The sequence below is a fragment of the Halichoeres trimaculatus genome, unplaced genomic scaffold (genome assembly GCF_033239565.1).
Source record: "Halichoeres trimaculatus isolate MK-OKI-2021-1 unplaced genomic scaffold, fHalTri1.1 fHalTri1_scaffold_10, whole genome shotgun sequence".
NCBI classification, from domain to species: domain Eukaryota; kingdom Metazoa; phylum Chordata; class Actinopteri; order Labriformes; family Labridae; genus Halichoeres; species Halichoeres trimaculatus.
The window spans coordinates 34,283,552-34,309,491 of NW_027437187.1; the positions used below are offsets into that span (position 1 = coordinate 34,283,552).

Below are 25,940 nucleotides of genomic sequence, written 5' to 3' on the forward strand. Positions count from 1 at the left end.
CCTCATAACCTGAGGCTGATGAGTGCGAGGATGTTTAAAAGAGCGGGGGATGATGGGATACAGACGCTGCTGGGGGTTATGGGGGTTTTTTGGGGAGGAGGGGGGTTGACGGAGCACATCCGGCGTAGCACTTGGCATTAATGACAGGCCATCTTCTTGCGTATAGCGGTGTTAGTGCAGCTGTGGTATGTGCCGAGCGCATCTGGACGGCAGATTTTTGGGAACGTATTTTGTGTGTTTGTTTGGTCTGTCCCGTCTCACTCAAATTAACGACTGTTGCACGATACGGAGGGAGGATGGAGTCGATTAACTTTGTTGGGGATCTTTGGAGGGGGGCTGATCTAGAAATGGAGATTTTACAAGTTTTTTTTTTTCCACTCTGGCAGCGTCAGCTATTTTTGTGTATTGAATCCTGTCAGGATTAGATGCTTAATGTCAGGTTTCTTGACGGAGTGCAGACAGAGCAGGTCTTTGTCAAACAAAACCTCCACACCGAGCATCTCGTCTACAGGAATGTCTTAAAGTGGCGGCTTTATTTGTTGGATGTCATGAGTTAGGATAAGAAAACTGTGACAGTTTTTTTCCTTTTTGACCCCAATAACTGAGAGAAAGAGCCACACATTCTTAGTACAGATGTAACGTCACAGTGAGGTGTCAGCGCTCAGGCTGCATGACAAACGCTCAACAAACCTGTGGTGAGATTCATCAGCTCGTAAACGGCCAAAAATGAAAACTATTCAAACTTCAACCCAAATAAAAATGAGTAATGCCCAGTGCATTTTTTTGACTCATGCGTCCTCCACACCAGCTCTGTTCAATCAGCGGCTCGCGGGCCATATGCGGCCCAAAAGCAACCCTCCAGTGGCCCGATTGAGACATCTTTGACTCACACTGACAAATTCTTACAAACATTCCCACATTATTACAAATATTGACAGCAACACTTATTGCAACCAGGGCCGGCCCCAGCTCAGCAGGCGCCCTAGATAGGCGAAAGACAAAAACGTGCCACCCCTCGCCCTCCGCCCTCCCAATCACAATCAATGCATTACATAATTTAGGTAAAGAATAAAATAGAGAGTGAATTTTTGTATTTTTCTTGAATTTTTTAAATATTCTGTTGGCTATTTACATTCTTCCTCGCTTGTCTTGCTAAATGTCAGAACGAAAAGTCTTTATGCACGTTCATACACAACACATACCTCTACTTTGGGCCCGTTTGTCCTCCTCTTCTTTTTTTGGCTTTTTGTAAGCTGCGCTAGACAGCTGAGAGTGCCTTTTCATGGCAAAAGTTTAACAAATAGCCTAAGTTGTTGACACTGAAACTCGACGTCGTTAATGACAACCGCTGGGATGCGCTATGCCGCTACCCTTCCCCCACTGATGTCACCTGCACAGCGGCTGGCGGCCGGCGGCAGCAGCAGGTCAGGGGGCGCAAGGAGGTCAACATGACAGAATAGATTATTTTAAATACCCTTTTATTTAATTTTTTTTTTTTACATATTTTTAAATTTATTATAGAAGAAAAAACACATGGTGTATCAAGTAAGCGTATATTTTTTAAAGCAGCACTACCGAAGATCCCCGCTTGACCGGAAAGAGAACTCAACTACCCATGAGCGCTAGCGCGTGCATGCTGCCATAAAGGTACAGATCTGCTGGTCGCGTGCATTTGTTTTGTAGGCGAATCACAGAAACCAGGACTTCACTCAAAAGTATTCTTCTGTCTTCAGCGGCTGTTTGCAGGATGGATAGCAACGAGGTACTTTATTTAATTTTGACTAAATGATGACGTTTAAAATCGCTAAGTTCAACTGGTTTTATTACCGTGAAGTCGCCCCTGTGCTCGTTCTGTTGAAGCGATGAAGTGAGTAAAAGTTAAGACCACCACGAGCTGGTGATATCACACACTTGAAATAGGTCTTAACGAAACTACTTACTGGTACGTTCTCAGGAATACTGTAAACGGATGGTAAACAATCAACAAGTACTTACAAATCCAGCAATAAAAGGGCCAAGTCAGCATAGGTCAGACATCCCTCCTCGTCTTTTATTTCACGTCAGCAAATGAACACCGCACCGATGCAGATGGCGCCCTAGGCAGCTGCCTATGCCAAGGGCCGGCCCTGGTCATAACCTAGCAACAAACCCACAATGCATTACGTCATTGAGCAGGTGCGTTTGAAAAGTTGACATTAGCAGTCCTACACAGGTGAAAATAGCATGTCTCTCTAGAATCCCAAAAATGAAACACCAGCAAAGAAAATCATCAGTTTAATCCTGCGTGGACTGAAGAGTATTTATTAATCTAATCACCAAAAACCAGAGAGGACCACAGCAGCTCAACTTTGCTGCTGAAAATGTGCGGCCCAGCTCAGGTCCTTAGTCTGAAAATTTGGCCCGACTCAAGGCCCAGATGAACCCACAACCAGAGCATTTTAAACATTTTCTTATACAAAATGTACATGTATAGTTTATTTATTGTTTTGAATTAAAAGACATAAAGTCAGCTTTAATTTTGTTAAAACTATTGTAAATCATAGTTGCTGATTCAATTCTGCTCATGTTGCATGATTTAAAATAGTTTAAAAACAGTTTCTACCTGTCGTACTTTGATGCTATATCAGGAAAAGTTTAGATTAAGAATATTTGATCAGTCCAAAGAGAAATTAAGTTTTACAGTAAACCTATCGATTGAACTATATTATAAATATATATATATCAGTGGCGATTGCTCTAAGACTGCAAGGAAGCTCAGCTTCCCCTAAAATGTCCCCAAAAAAGTGTTGATATGTTCTGCTGTGTGAACATTTCATTGACTAAATCTGAGCTAGAATTCCTTCATCTTTAGTTCAGAATCAGCTCCTGTCACAGGTAACTGGCTCCACCTCCTTCTCATTCATCCCCGCAGCGTCTCAGCGCTTTAACACAGTCGGACGCTGAGCGTCTTCTGACTTCAGCGGGGAAGAGTAGAGTGGATTGTTCCACTGTGGAAACTGGACGGTCATTGGATAAACGCTGGCCTTTTTTTTTTTTACCGCTTTTTTGTCCACACACATATCAAAACAAACTGCCGCTCTGCAACTTATTTACTTTTATTTTCTGTGCTTGTAACAATTGGATCTTGATTAGTAATAGTTTTTTGTGTTGAAATGTGTGCATGAGTTAATGGCCATTGATGAGATTTGCATAATACACAGGGTTTTGATCTTGATCTTTTTGTATGGTTGAAGTGTCATTGAGGCTGGAAGTGGTGTTTCCTAGACACTGATAGAATGCGCTCTTTGTCTCTCTGACCCTCTCTCCTTCCAGAGACGTCACGTTGTGTCTTGTCGGGTTGTGCCTTTGTGGTCAAGATGGGTAGAAGAGAGTGAGACCCAGAGATACTGTCAGCCTGGACTGTGGTGCAATAATATTTTGTTTAATTGGTTTGAAATAAACCCTGATTTGTTGGCGCACAACGTCTGGTTATTTAGCTGTCTGCAGGCTCAATAAGAACCCGTAGAACCCCCCAAAAAAAGGAAAAAAAAAGACCCGATTTTTCCCGATCGTGTCTCTTCATCCTGGCAGACTACCTGCGTTTGTTTACATCTGGCACGTCTGGCGCGGACTGATACACTAAGCGGCGAGCGCCTCGTAGCCAGCTGTGGCTCTGCAGCGGAGGTAGCGCCGCTTTACGACACGATGAGAACTAGAGCCTTATTTAGCGGGGTTTTTGTGCAAAAGTAACGCGCTGAAAATTCTCTAAATAAAGCGTGAATGGAGACCCATATCAGATTTTTTTGGTGGGAGTCCGTTTATTTGTGTTTTTGGTCAAGTAAAATATGGCCCCGTCTGAGTGCAGAGGAAACCAGCAGAGGAGCAGGGAGGGGGTGTTTGGTGTGAGCGCTCTGGGCTTCTGCTGCACAAAAACACTGCTGTAGGGGTAATTTCTGCCCTAAACCTTGTGATAGGACCCAACTTGTTCCATCCCGGAGTATCACTTTAAATAAAGAACTTGCAGGCTCCTTTGGTTGTTGAAATGACCAAGAATTTCTGCCATGCTGGTTTGTTTACATCCCAGAATTCCTTGCGCTCAAACCGAATTCGTAAATTGCCTGGAACGCTTTCAGGTCAGATAACTCGGAGATTTCAACTGGTAAACATACGAGTTACGGGTTGCCTCATTTGTTAAGAGACTCAGCAAAACTTTGATAAATGGCTCATAAAATGTTTCCCTTGACACCAAAAAGTTTCTCTCTGTGTCTGTTCTCAAAAATCTGCCACAGCCTGTTTGTTTAAAAGTTTAAGATCATCAATAAGATCTGATCTGGGAGCTCAAAATGAGAGCCTTTTAATTAAAACACGCCACTGCATCTTGTTAGAATCTAAAACTGCCAAATCAAAGTATCGCATGGGATTGGGGTTGTTAAAGTGATTGTTGTTGATTTTTTTAAAGCTTTTATTATCAGAGAGGAAAGTTCACTTGGCCTGTAATCGTTTAGTTTTTTGGGGTGTTTTGATTCCATACAGACCATATCTGACCACTGATGATCCAAAACTCTGCTTCTTATCTAACGAGCATGTGTGTTTAACAATAAAATGATCAGTTTTTCATTTTGACAGTAAGTTAGGAGAGGAAGTATTTTGGTTTGGGGTTTACCGATGTATTTTGAGTTATTTCAGTTGAAGCGAAACTGGAAACAAATGACAAATTCCTCCGACACCCGCAAAAAAAAAAAAAAAAAAAAAAAAAAATAGGACTCAAATATTTTAATTAAATACATCTACAACTTTGACTAAATTTTGCTTGAGAAGTGGAAACTCTTTCAGGTTGAAGCTGCTAATATTTGATTTTCCTCTTTGTTTTGATTTTGACCTTTGCAGACGCTCCCTACATCAAGAGTTTCTCACTTTTTGACCTGATGGACCAACCTGCGAAAGCACGTTCCTCTCCTCCTCTGCATCAGCTCACCTCATCACCGGATCATCAGAAGCTGATGCTTAAGGTAAAATTTGTTTATTTCCTGTGACGAAAAGATCTTTAAGTTCTTTATCAGCCAAAAGTCACGTGAAGAGGATGATAGTTTGTTTACTATACAGGAAAAAACATGACCCTTCAGTTACGGTCAGTTTGACGCACCATCTAGAAAAGAAACATGAACAGTGACCATCTTTATTTTGGAAAATGTAAGATAAGGACCAAAGTGAGGTCATGGAAAGAAGTGGAAAGTGTTCCCAGCTGAACTCCAGTGAACATGTTTACTACAGTTTTAAAGATAACTGGTTCCCCATGAAGCCTCTGGTAGTCTGTGTCACCCTCTGAAACACTGAACTTCTCAATGAGCTGAAGAAGGGTTTGTGTCACTGTAGCGACCTCTGGTGGAGAAATGAGTCAAGTACAGTCTGTTTCCACATGGAGCAGAAGGTTTGTAGTTCTTCTAACCCTCTGGCCCCCATCTTGGCATTTTGTGCTCACTTCACTTTCTTTTTTGCGACCATTTCAGCTGTTTTTACACTGCTGGGCTGAAATTTTCCATTAATCTTTGTTATCGTTCCAATCTGAATTTCTCAACTTCAGCCCCTAAAATATATCAAAAATATTCTGTTTATTTTAAATACTACCTCTCTTCATGAAAGTTCACAGTTTTATAATTTTTTGAAATGTATTTTTTAATATTATATTATAATATTATTATTTTTTATTATATTATATTATATTATATTATATTATATTATATTATATTATATTATATTATATTATATTATATTATATTATATTATTTATTTATATTAGTATTTTTGGAAACATGCAGGTTTTCTGATTTTTTTTTTTTTAGTTTCTGAGACAAAATTGGCTTTGATGCACATGTAGAAAAATCAGAAGATGCCTAATTCTTTGGTTAAAGATCAAGCGACTGAGGGAAGAGAAAAAAAATCTCTGGCACTGTTTATAAACACGTTTATTCAGGTGCAAACAGTGCCGAGATTATGAAGAGGCCTGGCAGCTCCCAGATTATTTTTTCTCCCCCAAGATGGGAAAAATATTGTTATTTAGTGCATCAAGCACTCGATGAAGTGCTGTGCTCAGATAGAGAAGATGAAGTTGAAGGAACCATATCCTTTTTTAAATTATTATTATTTATTTATTTATTTTATTTATGTATTTATTTTTAAAAAAATACATAAAAAAGAGGGAACAAAATCTTTTTATTATTATTTATAAATTTATTTTATTTATTTTATATTATTTTTTATTTATAATAAGTAAATAAAATAAGAAAAAACAACATCTTTTTATTATTTATTTATTTATTTATTGTATTTATTTATTTTTAATGAATAAAAAATAAGGAACAACGTCTTTTTATTTTTTATTCATTCATTTCTTCATTCATTTATTTTTCTATTTTATTTTATTTTATTGATTTATTTCTAATAGATAAATAAAAACAAGAAGGAACGACATCTTCTCCCAAGTGGGTTTGTTGTAGTAGTATAGTGGCTGCCACGCTGGATTGGGCACTGGTCTCGTTGGATCTAGTGGTCACAGACGCCTCCTTTTTTTTTTAAATTCTTAAATTCTTAAATTAAATAATTTATGTACAACACAGCTGGTATAGTAGTATATAGAAACTCAAAAAATATAAAAAGGAAATAAAGGAAAGAATAACAGAACTAAGAGGACAACAAAAAGTAAACAATCAAAGACAATGACAGGAGGCTAGGACAAATTGTGTATGTGTCTGAGTGTGTGTGTGTACATGTGTATGTGTTGAGGGCAAAAAGATTTTTGAAAAAAAAAAAAAAAAAGCTTAGAAGATAAAACGAATAAATAAAAATTATTAATTGATTAAAAACTGAAATAAGTAATAGCCCGAAGGGATGGCAGTAGCAATAATAATTACAATCACAACACTTATAATAATAGAAAAGAATTCAGGATTATCCAGTTTAAGTTTTATGTACAGTGGAAAAAGCAACAACAAAAAAAACCTGGTGTGAACTTTTGGGTATTTAAAGGTTTAAAATTCAGAATTTAAATGAAATTTTAATCTTAATGACAAAGACTGGAACAAATTTAGAAAATCTGCATTTTTAGAACGTAAACAAGAGGTGGCCCTGTTGGGGCAGTTTCATGAAGAGGGAGTTTTGATTTTTTCAGTCACTGCAGAAAAAATCAAAATGAATTTTTATCAGTGTTGCTGCTCAGAACATACTTCAGTCTGTGTTATAATTTACACAAGACTTATCGGTGAGAATATATAAAAATGTGAACTTTGAGGGTTTTTCCAACAGGTGCATTGTGTAAAAAAAAAACTGGCTTTTGAAGGGTTAACAAATGAAAAGTTGTGGATATTTTATACTAAGGATTAGGGCCACTGGTAAAAGGAAAAAAAGACAGACCCATTTTTTTTTTAATTATTAATTTATTTATTGTACTATTTAAGCCTCTTTTCACTGGCTCCATCTTAATTTTAAAATTAATTTACTGATTTTATTGGATCTTTTTGAAGCTTTATTGGATCTAATTGAAGATTTCAGCTGAGTGTATTTCATTTTTATTTTATTTTTGACTTTTTTTTTAACATTATCATGGGCAGTATTTTAATTCCTCTATCCTTTGTTTAAATTGTTTTAATCTTTTAATGTTTTATTTTTACACATGTTTTCCCTTACTTTATTTGATGTTGGTTCTTAGCCTTTTATATATTTCTGTTTTTTTTTTTTTCTCACATTTTTTGTTTACCTCTCTTTTACTTCTTCTCTTCTTTTTTTTTTTACTTTTTTTTTTTTACTGGTTGTTTCTATGAAACAAATCACTTTGTAACTGTTTTAAGAAGTGCTATATACATAAAGCTTATTATTATTATTATAATTATTTAATAATAATAATAATAATAATAATAATAATAATTATTATTATTATTATTATTATTATGTATTTTATTTATTTATTTATTTTATTTTTTGTTTTTCAGAGAGGCAGAATCCTGACTTAAATCTCAAAATTCTAACCATTTTTTTCAGAATAGTATATATATATATATTTTTTTTTTTTAGAATTTTCAGTGGCCCTAATCATCTTCCGTATGTATGAAAAGCACATATGTTGGTCAAAAACGTGCAGTAAAAGTTTGAAAAAAATAAAATAAAATAAAACAAAAAAATAAAATAAAAATAATAATGAAAAAAAATCCTGGCTCACTCTGTAGGTGGGTGGTTTTTGCCACAGTCATGAATAAAAGGTTGTGTCTTTTTGGTGTTTTGATGTTTACAGAAAGCCAACGTGCTGAAAAGATGACATGCTTCAAGCTACGCCAGTTGTTTAAGACTTGTTTTATTACATCGTTCAGTCTTCAGCTTTTTACATATTTATAAAAACACAACATAGGAATCACGTTTTCTTTTACAACAGTATAAAGGCAGTGACGGTTAAAGTACGGCACGGTACAAATGTTCTGCTGTTAGTTATTTTTCTGCTCTTGGTGAGATTTAACCAAATGTCCTAAAACAAACAGGGAGGAGACAGTGAAGACTGACCACAGATTAAATCATAAGTGCTGTTTCAATGTCTGGATGTAGTTTTTATTTTATAAGACAGCTCTGTTAAACATTAATGACTTTTATTAAAATGTTCTGCCTCCAGAAAAGGTTAAAATATGTACAAAAGTCCCTCATGTCTCATACGAAATGGTTTAAAGAAGAAAAAAAAATCGTCATGCTTCATCAACTCTTAACTTTACTGGCGTGGAAAGTAGTGCTTTTTTTCTAAAGAGTAAAAATGTACAAAGTGACGAATATCAAAATACAGGGCTTCATTTACAGCTCGGTTGCATTTCAAACATCATTTGTGAGACTGTCTAAATTTCTGCGCTACACCACCACCACCAGCAGGGGGAGACTCACTTTATTTATCGTTTCTGGCCTTTATCTGTAGATTCCTACAATATGAAATTTATATTGTGAGTCATTTTACACTGAAGGCTCAAATAAAGAGGAAACCAGGGTTAATTTCAGCATGTGGTTAATTTGTGATTCATATCAATTTTTCAGTAACAGCCAGAAATCCAGTTCTGCAAAACTTTGGTCCAAAACCACCAAAAAGTTAAAGTTCCTGCTCTTCAGTCCAGAGAAACTGTAATCTACTTGTAAGTGTTGTATTATTTGAAACTAGTTTAACTTTCTGTGTTTTTTTTAAAGAAACCTCTTCAATGATTGGAAGAACACGTTTTTTAAGTGCTCAGTTAATCAAAACGAATCAGCCACGTCGTTTCTTCTCTTAGTATTTATGAAATTCATCCGTCTGATGTGAAACAGTGACTGAGTGAACTGCTCCAGTTATAATCCAGTCCCTCCCTTGTCTCCTCTACAAAGTCCATCTCATGGTTCAGGTCCAGGTCCAGGGCTCACGGGAGGCTCTACTGGCCCTGGCTCTTCATCTCCTGCCATTTCTTCTCCCTCAGGCTGAGCTCGCCTTCAGAGAAAGCTGCCGGGCCCCAGTTAGTGATCATCTGCCGTCCCTTTGATCCTGGAGGGAAGAGACGAGAGACTTTTACTGCAGAGGTAGGAATATTCAGTTAACTGTGGACTTTAACTTCAGAGCATTTCATACCGGGGCTGCAACTAACGATTATTTTCATAATCGACTAATCGGGCGATTATTTAAATGATTAATCGATTAATCGGAAAATGACACATTTTTGCACTTTCCTTTACAATTAAGCTTAAAATTGTTTGAGGTATTTTCTAAACAGCAATAAAGACAATAAAAGCATTTTTCCTTCAGTAATATTTCATTACAGCTTTCTCTTTCTTGGAAGCAAGGTTGTAATAGTTAACTAAAACTTAACTAAAAAGGAAAACTAAAATTTAAAATACATTGCAGTTAACTCAAACTAATAAAAACTAGAAAAGAAAACAAAAACGATAAGTAAACTAAAACTGTATCTTGTGTTCACAAAACTAACTGAAACTAACTAAAATTAAAGACAAAATGTCCTTAGTTATCGTTTCTGACAATAGTAATAGCCTTTAGGATTTAAATTAATCCGACACATTTTCCCAACCAATTTTACAACAGTTTTCGGCAGTTGTCAGCGCTGTGCGGCACCATCATAGTGACGTACTGGGACGTGCTTGTTTACTGCACTGACTGGCTGTGCGCTGTGCTGCGACGAAACATAGTGGAGCAATGAATCAGAGCATCTGTAATCGTTTAATTCCATGTGAGTCTGACTTTATTGTTACAGAGTCCAAGTTCCTAATTATTAAAGCTCGTATTATATTATTTTATATAATTTATGTTTGTACTATTTTTTATGTAATTTATGTTTATATTTTTATATTAAGTTTATATTATTTTCTTGTGTTTAAGGCAGCAGCCAACAGTTCAGTATCAGCATTGACTGAGCAGTGAGCTCTATGTTGGACTTGAAAATAAACAGTCTGACAAAATATTTACTCTGACCTTTTTGAATTGTGCACCTGGTTAATAAGGCATGAAAAAACTAAAACTAAACTGAAACTAAACTAAAACTTAACCTTGTTGCAAAAATCAAAACTAAATAAAAACTAGAATGCCTGCTCTAATACTAATTAAAACTAAACTGTAATGAGAAAAACAAAACTATTATAACCCTGCATGGAAGTAGAGCTGAATCTTCAAATGTGATTGGCCACTGACTCATTTGGTCACCAAATCATGTGCTAAACACCATTTATTAATTAATTTATTTATTTATTTATTTGTGTTTAGTAACTCTAGCTAAGATTTTGTTAAATATTTTATTGTAAATATGAAGTTTGTCTGCAACAAGCTCTGGCTGACAAAACAGGTTATTTCTTTTATGTAACTTTTAAAGAAGACAATAAAAATGCTTCTGAAAAGCATGCATGTGTTAACATATCAGGGTCATTATAGTTAACAAAAAACATTTTTGTTGAAAAAATGAAAGAAAAAATAAAAACTAGGCTTCACATTAAACAATGACTAAAATTCCTAAGTGGGTTTTAAAAATCTTACCGAAATAACCTAAAATGATACAGAAAATATCTCATTTTCGTCTTTATCAATCTGTGTCATACATAAACTCATTACTTTTACCAATCGAGGAGCTGGCAGACTGCCAACACTCCTGAATATGGAGGGAGTCTCTCATTTTTTAACCTTTTTTCCCGCTGTTCTCTTGGCTTGTGATTTCTCCTGATCATCCCCTAACTTTAAGTTTTCTCTTGTGAGCTCTAATATTTTTCTGAGAGATATCAAGTCCTGTACTTGGGCGTTTTATCAAAAACTCAAAAGCCATCCACCCCCTCCCTCTATTAGTTGGTTTGATCCAAAGACGCTGCAGGAGACCTCAGAGACAGAGACAGATAACGGTGCAGCACTCGTTGAAGAGTTTATCAGAGCCTTAGCTGTTTTCTTTCTTTTTTTTTTGGTGTTGACATGTCGTGAGTTAAACTAACGTAGCTCTGCTCTAACGTATCATCCTCTCCAATCAGGAGGGTTTAGAGCAGCGTGAACCTTCTAGTGAGAAGGCTGACTCTAAAATAGTGAAACGCTTGGTCACAGTCTCAAGCCCTGCATCCAAACTAACATACTGTAAGCTACAGTTTCATGCACCAAAACACCCACGATCAGTTGCCGATGAAAATCGATAATTAAATTAGTTGCCAACTAATTTAATAATCAATTTTAATTGATTTAAGCGATTAATTGTTGCAGCCCTACTTCATACCAAGATGTATCAGAAGTTTCAGGAGAAAGCAACGGTAAGTGCTTTTTTAAATTAGCATTACATCAGCCTGAGTACACCTCTGGATCAGTCAAATATAAAATGATCTTTCCAAACATGGGGTTAGGTAAAAGGCCGGTCTGTGTGTAGCCGTTACCTGGTTGAATGAGCCGTAACATGCCCTCGTGTTCAGCCACCTTGTGCTTCCAGGTCTTTGTGTTGTTGGTTGCGTCTGTCAGCTTCTTCATCACCGTCTGGTTCACAGGAGAAAAAAAAGAAACCACAGTTTAAAGGTGATAAATATGAATCCAGGGCTTTTCTTTTTAGAGCTGCTTCTCATTCTGCAGTCAAACAGTGACACCATGTGGTGAAAAACTGTAACTACAGGGACGGCTCACCTGGTACTGCTCCAGCGCCCCCTGCCTCTCCTGCTCCAGCTGCTCCAGCTGTTTCATCGCCGCCTGCAGAGCGCTCTCCTTCTCCAGACGCTCCTTCTCCAGCTCCTGTTTCTCCGCCTCCGTCTCTGAGATGGCGCGCTGCTGCCTCAGGTGGATCTGCTCCAGCTCTGCTCTCTTTGCAGCTTCCTCCTCCAGTAACCTGCTCCACAGAGGAGATACGACGCGTGTTATTTATGAATTTACCGTCAACATTAACCAGCATACAACCCAGAGATCTCTGTTTTTTAAGTTCTATCCATCAGTATTTTTATTATTATTGTGATAATCATTATTATTATTATTATTATTATTAATAATAATAATAATAATAATAATAATAATAATAATAATAATAATAATAATAATAACAATAATAATGATAATAATAATAATAATGATAATAATAATAAATTTATTATTATAGTTATACTTATAGCAATATTATTATTATTATTATTATTATTATTATTATTATCATCATTATTTTTAACATTAATAATATTTTTATTACAATTTTTACTACTTTTTTATTTTTCTACTTTCGTAATGTTTAGATTCTTAGTCATGTATAAGTGGGTAATTCTTCAATTACAGGAGTTTTTCTGTCCCCAAGGTAGATTTTTTTTTTAAAAATGTTTTTTACAAAATCTCATTTGTAAAAGTTAGGTTGAATAAGCGATGAAAAAAAAATAACTGTGTCTCAACGATGTTTTTTTTTTCTGCGAGCTGAAAATTCAAATGTGAAGAGTTGAACTGTTTTAGACTTGTCCCTAATCCAGGTTTTTCAACACCAGCTATTATAAAGCACTAAAAGTGCTAAATTAATTTAAATCTTCACTTTACTTTTTTTCATAACTTAAAAAGACATGTTCCAAAATCATGTAGTTTATATTTCTTCAATTTGCTATTTATTTTTAGTTAAATATGGCTGTCCCTTATACTTCTTTCATTACCATCACACTCAGCATTTTACAGACTAATAAAGTTTTTTAAAAAAATAACTGACATTGTTGCATGCTAATTAGATGCTCCAGAGGAACATCCAAGACATGACGCAGAAGCTTTATTTTCTGATACCCAAATATGTGTGTAATTAGATCTTTTTATACCCTGATGTTAGAGTATGTTTATTAGATGTCATTACCAAACAAGCTACTAATTTAAAAATTTAACTAATTAAAAGGAAATTTCACTTTATATACATTCATTTTGTGTACATCGTAACTTAACAAACATTCTCTGCAAAAAGTGAAATTTTGTCATTACCATTTCACAGGTGACAAGCCCAAAACAGTGAAACTCTTAGACATATTAATTTTCAACTCACAGAAAAAGAATTTAAATATCATCATTGAGAAACAGTTACTTTTTTCATAACTTCTTCAACCTAAGCCTAACAAATTTGTGTTTTTGTAAAAAACATTATTCTTCTTGGAAATCTACCCTAGGGATAGAAAAACTCCTTTAATTCAAGAATCACCCAAATACAAGATCCCTTATTTGTAAATCTGATATTGGTTTAAAAATATTCGACTTGGTCCATGTGATAAATGGATAAATTGTAACTGTAGATAGTTGTAGAGTCACCTGCCAGCAGGTGGTGCTGTAGAGCAGTTTATGAGAAGTTTAACGATCCATCTTATGTTTCTGGAAAGATTTTATTTTTGAATTATGAAGAAATAACAAACTTTTCTCTTACATGTTTGTTCTAAATAAAAATCAGGGGTGAAAATTAAGCACACTGTTACTGAAACCTTCAGCAGAAAAAATCCAGCGTCAGTCACTGGACGACTCGTGCAGGACTCAGGTTTTCATGGACAATGATTTGTAGTTTGTCGTCTCTTTAACAGTTTAATAGGAGCACTGTGAGTCTGTGTGTGGTCAGGAGCGTACTGCTGACGCGTTCGCAGCCCATGAAGCAAATGTCAGCAAAGAGGAAGGAAGATGGAGGAAACCTGGCACGGAGAGTGAAGTAAACGTTGAATGTCTGTCTGCGTGACTAATAAAAGAGGAGCAGACCCAGCCTCAGTGGTTCTGTGGTTGATTCCCATAGACTGACTGTTTTACTTTCTATTCACTGATCTTCAAATGCTGACAAATGACAGGACAGGAATAGAAACTGCTGTAAAACATGTTGTCTGCCTCTAAGATAAACTCATTTAGACTGTCTGATGAAACCTGTGTGTGTAACACTCACCGTGCCTGCAGCCTGCGAACAGCCTCCTCATCCTGTCTGGCGTGCCTCTCGTCTTCCAAAGCGTTCTCCAGCTGACTGTACATGTCCTCCAGCTCTCGAACCCGCTGCAGGTACTGCTCCAGCTCAGTGGACTTCTGCGCCACCTGCTCCTCCATCTGCTGACGAACCTGTCCATCCAAGAGACAGAGGTCAACACTTGAATCACATGTTGACTCAAGTTAAATCATTATGTTTTGACCCAAAACAACCTACAAATTATTTCTACTACAAACAGGAAGTTGTGTCAAAGCTGCTCTTGCTTCACTACTCGTAAAGGATGGAGTAATCAATGACAGGAAGTGATGTACCATTTTCTCCCTCTCCAGGTCCATTTTGTAACGATCTTGGAGTTCAGTTTGGGTCTGCAGACGCCTTCGTTCTTCTTCAGCTGCGTTAGCTGCAGCTTCCTCCAGAGCCTGCAAAAAACACAGACAAGGTCTGATCAGACGAGGTTAAATATTTCCATAGAGTCAAGCGGACTTCTTATTAACTTTCTGTTTTTATTGATTATGTTTTTCAAGATTCTATGGAGAGGATCTGTTTTGATTGCTCTCCCTCGCCACCTTGTGGCCCGGAGTCTCTGCACATTGTCTTAAATTACTTTTAGTGAGGGGTGTGTTTGTTTTGGTATTAAATGGAGATCGAAACCAAAACAAATTTTCTTTCAAGTCACCCTTTTTTTCTTTTTTCTTTTTTTTTAGTGGGGAAAACATTTATATTTCCCAATACAACAAAATACAAGACACCGGAAATATCTATACAATATCAGTGGTGAGATGACTTGAACAGTTTTCCTTTTTAACCCACATCACCCCATACTTTTATTTATTTACTTAAGTATTTATTGTTTATGATGCCCCCCCCCCAAAAGAAAAAAAAATTAACAAATAAATAAATAAAACAAAATAAAATACAATAAAAATTAAAATTAAAATTAAAAAAGGGAAAAGAAAAGAAAAGAAAGGGAAAATGAAAACAAAATATAAGAAAAATAAATAAATAGGAAAACCAAGTTTCTAATAAAATGAAATACTTTCCTTTATTTTACCAATATCATGCCACCCCAAAAATAAATAAATGAATAATCAAAAATAAAAAATAAAAATCAAAAATAATTAATAAATTAAATAAATAAAAGTAAAAAATAAAAAACAATTAATTAAAAAAGGGAAAAGAAAAGAAAAAAGAAAGAGTAGGAAAAGAAAAGAAAAGAAGGAAAAAATGCAAATAAAATATGAGAAAAAATAATAATAATAAAAAAAAGAAAAACCAAGAGGATAAAAAGGAAATAAAGGGAAGGAGAAAAATTAAGTGAATAAGTGAATAAGTTGTAACATAACTTTACTGACATCAGTAGAGTTATAGATATTATGTTATTTGCACAAACATACACACGTGGTCTCACGTGTACTTAAGTGTTTACAGGTTATGGCTAATTAGCCTTTAGCTCGGGCTGGTTATGAGTATAAAACCTGCATCACAAACCCAAACAAGAGGAAACAGATTCAAACAGAAGAAAGTGATGAAGAGGATCAGACTGGAAAGAAACATCACGTCTCCTCTGTTCAACAACCGTCCCGTCTGATGTTTCTAAACCTGGCGAGCTGTACAGTACGCCTCCAGTGTGCACAGCGCGTGTTTATAAATACCAGTTGTGGTGTCTGCACTGGTCTATTCAGTTCGCTTTGTTTGCTGATAAGACAGCACAAGGCTATTATACCTTTTAAAAACAGAAAACTTTCTTAATTTTGTCCCTTCACATTTCTCTCCACACTGATTTCTGATTCGTCCTTCGAAGCTGCCGATGTGTTGCAGCCATCAGCAGCGTTGCAACAACACAAACTTGCAGAAACAGTGGGTCAAAGGAGTTCCCATGGTTTTGTAACACACACTGCAGAGGAGAACACCACTTTGTCTCTGTTTGTACCACACACTGCTCTCCCATGAATGCACAACAATCTGCCATTGAGGTGACGGTCGTGGCTCACATAGACGGTTGCATGAATGCACAATGAGCACACATGTATGGCCACAGTGTTGGTGTGTGTGTGAGCATAGCTTCTTTCTCTTTCTCTCTCACACACACACTCTCTAACATATAGTAGGAGCTCAGGCTCTCACACTTTGTTGCTAAAAGTAGAAGACTGTCACAATCTCAGAGCTGTTCTCAACTGGGCGACACAAGTCAACATTTCTTAACTTCCCAAACAAATACATTTATTTCTACATATTTCACCTGGAGTTTGCTCTTAGATAAAGGACGTCTGAAAGTAACATATGAATGCTCTGTGTATGTTAACTTATTTGTTGTGATTTCTGTAAAAATCAGTCAGCGTGGTCAAGTCAAATCAATTCCAGTCAAACTTTATTTGTACAGCACATTTTAAAACAACTGCAGATGACCAATGCGCCCTGTGAGGCTGTGAGGAGTTTAAAAGTGGTCTTGAAAAAGTCTCTCTTCTACAGGAAAAAAGTATTGAACACACCATGGAAAGGCTGTTTACTTTGGCGAGGAAATTCACCATACCACCTGAAATCTGTCAGTAATTATTACTTGAACTTCTAATTAGTGCAAACCAACATCAGCTGGGCTACAGCAAATTGATGGTCCTATAAAAAGGTTGTTTTTTCACCAAGCAGTTAAATACCACACACCTCATGATGGGTAAAGGCAAAGAGCTCTCTGAAGACATTCACAACCTGATTGTTGCTCAGCATCAGAATGAAACTGGTTACAGACTTATATCAAAGCACCTGAATATTCCAGTCAGCACCGTTGGGGCCATTATTCACAAGTGGAAGAAGCACCACCTTACCATCAACAGGCCACGCACAGGAGCTCTTTGAAGATTTCTGACCAGGGAGTCAGAAAGATAGTCAGAAGACTACTCAACGAGCCAAGGACCACCCTGAAAGTGCTCCAGAAAGACTTGGAGGCAGCAGGTACAATTGTTACAGAGAAAACAATAGGCAATGCACTCCACCGCCATGGCCTCTATGGACGCTCAGCCCACAAGACTCCATTCCTCAAGAAAAGGCATGTTGAAGCTGGTTTAAAGTTTGCTAAACAGCATCTTGACAAGCCTGTAGAATACTGGGAGAATGTTGTCTGGTCAGATGAGACCAAAACTGAACTTTTGGGCTGTCATACTACAGACCATGTTTGGAGGAGAAATGTCTCTGCACATCAGCCAAAAAACACTAAACCAACAGTGAAGTTTGGAGGTGGAAGCATCATGGCATGGGGTTGTTTCTCATCTCATGATGTTGGCAAACTTCATATAACTGACGGAGCAATGAATGGAGCCATGTATGGGGAAATTCTTGATCTGAATCTGCTGCCATCCACCAGGATGATGAAGATGAGACGTGGCTGGACCTTCCAGCAGGACAATGATCCAAAGCACACGGCAAAGTTGACTCTCAAATGGTTTCAAAAAAAAGAAAATCAATCTGTTAGAATGGCCTAGTCAATCACCTGACTTCAATCCAACTGAACATTTGTGGAAAGAAGTAAAGAAAAGGGTTCACCAGAGAGCGTGTTCAATACTTTTTCCCTGTGTTATCGTACTTAATTCACCATAATCATTATTTATGGACCTGAACGTTGTGATTTCTTTTCATGTGTGGATTGTTTGAGTTAATACCAATGTCTGGGAGAAATTTGCTTGAATTGCAGCTTTGGAAATAAATGTGATAAGAAAACAGGTGAGGCGTTCAATCCTTATTTCCCCCACTGTAGATATCTGCCTGATTGTAATCCATACTTAAGAGTGAGATTATCAGCACCATTATTGCTCATTACAGTTGTTTTTTTAAATTGCTCTTTCTTAGCTTCCAGTTCAGGTGATTTCTGTGATTAATTTTGTAGTGATGGTGGACACAGGAGCCAAACTGTCAGATAGAAAAAGGACAAAAGAGCAGATACAGTCACTCTGTCTGAAAGAGACTGTCTCTTTAAAGCTGCCTGTTCCACAAACCCCCTTCCTTCTGATTGGCCAGCCTGTAGGAGGCGGAGCTTTGTGTAAGAAATATCACCAACAGTTTATCAAACTCTTTAAAGACCAAATGAAAAAGCAGTAAATCCTTCAACCGGAGACCTGCTGACATTTCTCTGACTCCTCTTGTTAACCCCTTCACCATGGTGACAGGAAGCAGCCATTCGTCATCAGCATTTGTAGAAATCACACTCATTGACTTTAGCACCTGGTGTTAAATCAGCCGAGTCAACAGACATCGTGAGTCAGGCTCAGGAAGATCTACAGGAAAAACATGTTTGATGGAGGCTCGCGCCTCCTCTCTGCTCTGAATACACATTCCTGTGTTTGGCAGCGGGTGACAGACTATTCATCAGTCAGAGGCTGCGGGGCGGAGCGCAGCTATTATAAGTATTCATGAGCCGGCACCCGGTTTCAGAGGAGAGCCACCACAGTTTTTAGGTGACCCACTTTAACGGTCGTGTGAAACCAGCTTTGACCAGAAACAAGTGTCATATAAAACCACCTGTTATTTACAAAAGCGCCACAGATAATCATGAATAACACGTTTGTTAGTCTCACTTTGTTTTATCTGTGAGGAAAAGTGCTGAGTCAGCTTTGAGGATTTATTTTTGGCTGGGTTTGTAATGATGTCACCTTTAGTGACTCAAACTGCATTAATCATTCAACAAGTTTGACATCATTGCAAAAATATAAGAAAAATATAATTATCTAAAATATTTCCTAATGTTGTAGACTAATGTGAGAGATGTCTTCTTCGTGCAATTTGAGTCACATGTTTGTGTTCTGCCCTAGACTGCATCAATTTTGGAATGATTTTTGCCAAATTGTCACAAGTTTTTAAGGGATTCAGGTTAAAATGGGTCCTTTTATTTCAATACACGACAACGTTTCATCTGAAAACGCTAAAACGCAGTGAGAAAAACCTGCGTTTACACTGAAACGCAGTAGGCCTGTAGGTGGTGCTATAACTGTCTTGTCCAGAAGCCGCTCTTGGTAGATCTCCACCGAAGAAGATTTGAGTCAATCATCTTGTGTTTTTGGGAATACTCAGAGCAGAAGTGGAGCAACAGATGCACATTTTAGTAGTAGGTTTCTTGGTCATAACTTTGTCTCCAAGAATTTTCCAGAGGTTCCATCCATCCATCCATCTTCTTCCGCTTATCCGGGGTGGGGTCGCGGGGGCAGCAGCCTAAGCAGGGAAGCCCAGACTTCCCTCTCCCTAGCCACTTCGTCCAGCTCTTCCGGGGGGATCCCAAGACGTTCCCAGGCCAGCCGAGAGATGTAGTCTCTCCAGCGTGTCCTGGGTCTGCCCCGGGGTCTCCTCCCAGTGGGACGTGCCCTGAACACCTCACCAGGGAGGCGTCCGGGAGGCATCCTCATCAGATGCCCGAGCCACCTCATCTGGCTCCTCTCAACGCGGAGGAGCAGCGGCTCTACTCCGAGCTCCTCCCGAATAGCCGAGCTTCTCACCCTATCTCTAAGGGAGAGCCACCCTTAGGCCACCCTACGGAGGAAGCTCATTTCGGTCGCTTGAACCCGCGATTTTGTTCTTTCGGTCACTATCCAAAGCTCATGACCATAGGTGAGGGTGGGAACGAAGATCGACCGGTAAACAGAGAGCTTTGCCTTCCGGCTCAGCTCCCTCTTCACCACGACAGACCTGTGCAGAGCCCGCATTACTGCAGACGCCGCACCGATCCGCCTGCCGATCTCTCGCTCCATCCTTCCCTCACTTGTGAACAAGACCCCGAGATACTTAAACTCCTCCACTTGGGGCAGGATCTCCTCCCCGATCTCACACTGGGCTGCGAACCGCTCCAGAGAGAGTTGAAGGTCACGGCTTGATGAAGCCAACAGGACCACATCATCTGCAAAAAGCAGTGATCCAATCCTGAGGTCATCAAACTGGACCCCCTCGACACCCTGGCTGCGCCGAGAAATTCTGTCCGTGAAAGTTATGAACAGAACCGGTGACAAAGGGCAGCCCTGGCGGAGTCCAACCCTCACTGGAAACGAGTCCGACTTACTGCCAGCGATGCGGACCAAGCTCTGGCACCGGTCGTACAGGGAACGGACGGCTCGTAACAAGCAGCCCGACACCCCATACTCCCGGAGAAGCCGTCTCCAAGTCCACAAAACACATGTGGACAGGTTGGGCAAACTCCCATGCACCCTCGAGGACCCTGCTGAGGGTATAGAGCTGGCCAGGACGAAAACCACATTGCTCCTCCTGAATCCGAGGTTCGACTATCCTACGGACCCTCCTCTCCAGTACCCCCGAATAGACCTTACCAGGGAGGCTGAGGAGTGTGAGCAGTAAACATGTAAACATGTCTGACAAAAAAATCTGAACTCATGGCCTGGTTACAATCTGCTCCTGGAGCTCTCTGCAGCGTCTTTTTCCGGAGGTTCTCTATTGGATTTAGATCGGGACTCTGGGCTAGACAATTCTGTATTTCAATGTTTGCACTTTTAAGGAACTGCTTTACTTGTTTTGCTGAGTGACAAAGGGCATTGTCCTGCATGAAAATTGCTGGCTCTATGGGTGATGAATGCAGGTAAGGAATCAAATGTTGTCGAAAAAGGCTTTTATAAACATTTGCATTCACTCGGCCATGTAGCTGTATTAAAGGCTCAACTCCCGTTAAAGAAAACACTCCCCACACTTCCTCCTCCACCTTTCACTAACTTCTTTACACACTTTGGGTTCAGTCTTTCCCCAGTCTGACGCCAAACATAACGTTTTTACATCAGACGCAAACAAATTAAACCTGCTTTCATCGCAAAATAATTCAATTAACACAAGATTAAAACTGATTCAGTATAAGTGGTTAATGAGAGTTTATATGACCCCTGCTAAACTCCATCATATCTCTCCTAACACCCCTGATGTTTGTGTTAAATGTCTGACTGAAAAGGGAACTCTGATTCACTGCCTTTGGGAATGCTCTAAGATTTTGTTTTTTTGGAGAAATGTAGTCAAAAGTTTATCACAGATGGTCGGGTTTAACATTACTTTGACCTCAACAATTTGCATACTTGGATTATATCCCAAAAACCTCATCAGAAAAGAAGCAATCTGAAATTGTTGACTTTGGTCTTCTCCATGCAAAAAGAGTGATTGCACTATATTGGAAAAATGTCAAACCACCTTCACTGGCAATATGGAAGGAGGAGTTGATAACTTGTCTTGGACTTGAAAGATTGACATATATTGTTAGAGGTAAAAAAAGAGGAGTTTGCCTTTGTTTGGGACTCATTCATGTCATTCTTGACTAATGAAAGGGATAACACTGACTGAATAACACTATGAAATGATCCTGCCTTTTTTATTTTTTTTAATTTATTTAGCTTTTCTCTTTATTATCATTTTTAAATTATTATTATTAATTCTATTATCATAATTATTTTTTATTATTATTATTTTTATTATTATTATTTATTTTTTGTGTATATTCATTATTTATTTATTATTATTATTATAATTATTTTTTATTATAATTTTTTTTATTATTATTATTTATTTTTTGTGTATTTTCATTATTTATTTATTATTATTATTTTTATTATTATTATAATTATTTATTATTATTATTTTTTTATTATTATTATTTATTTTTTGTGTATTTTCATTATTTATTTATTATTATTATTATTTTTTTGTGTGTGTGTGTGTGTGTGTGTGTGTGTGTGTGTGTGTGTGTGTGTGTGTGTGTGTGTGTGTGTGTGTGTATGTATGTGTGAATGAGCACTTGTTTGAGGGGACATAAATGAAAATGAAAATGTTTGTACATTTGATACAAAGTTTGATATGTATCTAAAACTTAAATAAAAATATTGTAAAAAAAAAAAAAAAAAACTTGCTTTCATTGCTGACGTGAACTTTGGACCAGTTTTCTTCTGTCCACACAACATGTTCCTCAGCAAAGGTTAGTCTAGCCTTTTGATTCTCTCTGCTAATGAGAGGTTTGGTCACTGCAGAGTGGGCTTTCAGTCCAAATGTTCTCAAACGTCAAGACAGTGAATGACGAGATATTGTCATACCCTGTTGGTCACTGAACTGGGGAGCAATTTCAGCTGAAGTGTGAAACCGATTGTCCATAGAAGTTCTCCGTATTATCCTGTCCTCTCTTTCAGTTGTCTTTCGTGGACGACCAGCCTTCTTGGTGGACTTATATGAATTTGTGGCTTTGCAAATATGTAATATTCTGAATATCACAGATTTGGAACGGCCAACTTCTCTCACTATTGCTGACAAGGTCATCCCTTTGGTCTTCATCTGGACAACCTGCTGCCTGAGGGCTTCAGTGACTTTAGAGGGGGTTGCCATCTTGTGAAGTCAGTGAAAACTGGAAGTTAGGCTTCCATAAATAATGTTTGTGAGATAATTAAGGATATCAGCACCTGGTGCCAGAGTAACACCAATAACTGGGGAGGATCGGAAAGTCTTCTCTAATTTTAATCAGTGCCCTTTTTCGAATATCTGATTTAAGTTTTTTATTCTGTGTTTCGGAATAAATTTAACTCACGCAATAGGCTCGAAAAATGTCCCTTTAACTTGTGTTTGAATACATTTATGAGAGGACAATGGATTGAAGTTGACATTTGTAAAATTGTGGTGTGTTCTCTAATTTTGATCTCCAGTGTAGATGGGAGACTTTTTTGCAAGATCGCTCAGAAACTCCAGACCTTCCCTTTAAACTGTGCACGTCTACAAATAAATATATATTATCACTAGGGCTGTCATTTTAACGCGTTAATTAGATTAATTAATTACACCCCAAATTAACGCGTCATAAAAATGAACGCAGATTAATCTGGATCCCAAACCAGCGAGGCGTTCAAAGACGCACTTATTTTTAAATGTCTAGCATTTACAAACCGTTTGTCCTACATGGAAAAAGTGGTATTCTCGTCAGATTTTAAAATTTCCGACGGTCCCTGAATGTATCACACCTAGCAACATGCTTTGAACCGGGGGAAGAGAGAGCGCTGTTAAAGGGACTGCCGTCCACATCTCGTTTATTCACTCGTCCTTTTTGAAAATCTACAGAAAATCAACTGTTTGCTCTAGCTCAATTCTGTAAAAAACAGGTAATTTTACACTCTCTACTGCATCAAACAAGACTTGAATGATCGAAAAAGGTCTTGTATTTAAATCTAAAGAATTCTTTGAAAATTTCCTCTCATCTTCCTGGTGTCATGTTTCAGCTTGGGGCTGCTCTGCACCAATGAGCAACAGTTTGTGAGTTCAGAGCATGTTAAACTGAGAATACTTCACTTTTCTTTGATCCAAGACTTGAAAAAAGTGTTTTGTACATAGTTCCTCACAGTTTCTAGCCTTTAGCCCTGGTTCTCCTGACCTCATGAAAGTATAGAAGTTCATGTTGCAGTGAAAATTGAGTCCACATCGAGTAAAATTGTGAAAAGAAGCAAAAACCGTCCTAAAAATCAAATCAGCTTATCTTAGGTGCTGGACTGTGTAGATTTTGTAAAGATAGAAACATAAAACTTTTTTCATGTGTTCCTTATGCCTCAGGGTACCTAAAAATGTGTTGTATATATTCCCAACTTATTTTTAAATGTTTTTTAATGTAATTTTAATGTCCTGGAATTAAATTTCTTTATTTTGGGACCTTAGACAGATATGAGATTAAAATGCGATTAATTAGATTAATTAATTACAAATCCTGTAATTAATTAGATTATTTTTTTTAATCGCCTGACAGCACTAATTATCACATCACTTTGCATCCTGGGAAACGGAGTCTCCACGTGGAAAAACACTACCAAGTGTCACTGCACCAACAGCCAAACAGACGCCCTCACAGACTGTTGATGGCTCCATCAACAGGACGACTACAGGCAAAGAGCCAAATTCACTGAGACTACATCGAACGGTGTCACTGCTCCAATGTGTCCAAACCTGAACGAGAACTGGAAGAGCAGAGTCTAACATATCCTGAGCGACTGAGTTCAGAGCCGCAGACACTTTGTGCGGGAACAGCTGAGTCAGCGGCGAACACAAGATGTTACAACAACCAGAGTCGTTCTGTCTGAGCCGCTTCAAAGATTATCAGAGGATGACGTGTTGTGGTGTAATATTCGAACAATGCCGTCCTTTCGTCTGGTTTGAAACAGTCTGAGCTGTTCACTTTTGGTCTTTTTTTAAATCATATAAGGCTTCAAAAATTCCCCCTTCAGGGAAATCCCACAGATACTTTTCAGCAAAATTACTTCCTCTTTTGTTCCTTTCATAACTTTTATAGCTCATCTTCTGATACCTGAAAAGAAGTGTTTGATTTATTTGGAGCTTGTTATCAGCTCTTATCTTTGTTTGGGTAAAACTTTTACTTTCTCCAGTTTCTTTTAATCACTGCACTTTGACTTTTTTTTAGAGCACAAACATCTCATTATCTTCTTGCAAACAGCCTCAACAACTGAAGCTTGTTTTCTTTTGTGCAGGAAGAGCTTTTAACGACTGTCTATTTTAGGATCTGGGAACTGGTAACGCACCAGACGTTTCCTGAGCAGACTGATTGACAGGGGAACATTAAAATCCTCCTCACCTTCCTCAAGTTCTCCAGCTCCTGCTGTTTGGCCTCGTTGGCCGTCTGCAGCTCCCTCATCCTCAGCTCCAGCTCCTCCTGCTCCGCCTGCTGCTTCAGCCGCAGATCCCGGCGCTTCTGTCGCGCCTCGTGGTGCGGGGCGGGTCGGCCCTGACGCAGCAGACTCACACAGGTCTGAACAGCTGTGAGGAAATAAACACAGAGGAGACGGATTCATTTAGCAAGACGTCTGTATAGGCCTGTCACAATAACAAATTTTGCTAGATGATAATTTTCCAAAATATTATTGCCGATAAACAATATTATTGTCAATATTATTTTGATTTTTTTTTTCATTTTTTCATTGATGTAATTATGATAAATGGGATAATAAAGTGAGTACACCATATCAAAAGCAAGAAACTTTAATTTCTTAAGAGTATTTAACTGTAATTAAAAGGTCAGGATCTTTTAAGTAGAATAAATCAAACAAAAAATATAATAAATTTAACAAACAAGAAAGAGAAAAAAAATACAATGAAAATGAAATGGACTCTCTTTTAGAAAAAAATAAATGTCAATGAAAATAATTAATACTAATCAAAAACAATAAAACATAGACCCTGTCTCTAAAGAAAAAACAAAACTCCAAAAAAAACAACAACAACAAAAACTATAGCCTAAATAAAAGGGAGTTTATACAGTTCCTGAATTGTTTGTAATATGTACTTTTAACATTTCTGGCTTTCAACCGTATTGAAGGGCTGCATTTCTTTGGCAATGTATCTGTCTTTGAGCGCCACCATTTGGAGCTTTTATTTCTATTTACTTTGCAGACCAAAAGCCTCAGTAAGAGCGGATTGTCAAAGAACAAGGCTCCGCTGCACCTCCCCTTCTTCTTCTTCGTCGCCACTATTTTCAAACAAATGCGACATATCAGCTCGTTGGTGTTCATGAGCTCACACTTTGTTCATTCTGATAAAAAACAAACTATTCACTGC

The 25,940-nt window shown here is 37.7% G+C and overlaps 1 protein-coding gene and 1 long non-coding RNA gene across 2 annotated transcripts in view; one reads left to right on the forward strand and one right to left on the reverse strand.

Annotated features, from left to right (window-relative positions):
- Nucleotides 1-4,982, forward strand: part of LOC141796412 (uncharacterized) — a 63,772-nt gene extending 58,790 nt beyond the window's left edge. Inside the window, exon 4 of the long non-coding RNA XR_012598889.1 lies at nt 4,867-4,982. This is a non-coding gene — a long non-coding RNA (uncharacterized LOC141796412). The remainder of the gene's footprint in view (nt 1-4,866) is intronic.
- Nucleotides 4,983-8,312: 3,330 nt separating this feature from the next.
- Nucleotides 8,313-25,940, reverse strand: part of swap70b (switching B cell complex subunit SWAP70b) — a 43,166-nt gene continuing 25,538 nt past the window's right edge. Inside the window, exons 7-12 of the mRNA XM_074678063.1 lie at nt 24,961-25,142; nt 14,699-14,806; nt 14,352-14,518; nt 12,116-12,314; nt 11,875-11,971; nt 8,313-9,511 (exon numbers count right to left, since the gene is read on the reverse strand). Coding sequence (XP_074534164.1) covers nt 9,402-9,511; nt 11,875-11,971; nt 12,116-12,314; nt 14,352-14,518; nt 14,699-14,806; nt 24,961-25,142 — 863 coding nt within the window. The 3' untranslated portion in view covers nt 8,313-9,401. The remainder of the gene's footprint in view (nt 9,512-11,874; nt 11,972-12,115; nt 12,315-14,351; nt 14,519-14,698; nt 14,807-24,960; nt 25,143-25,940) is intronic.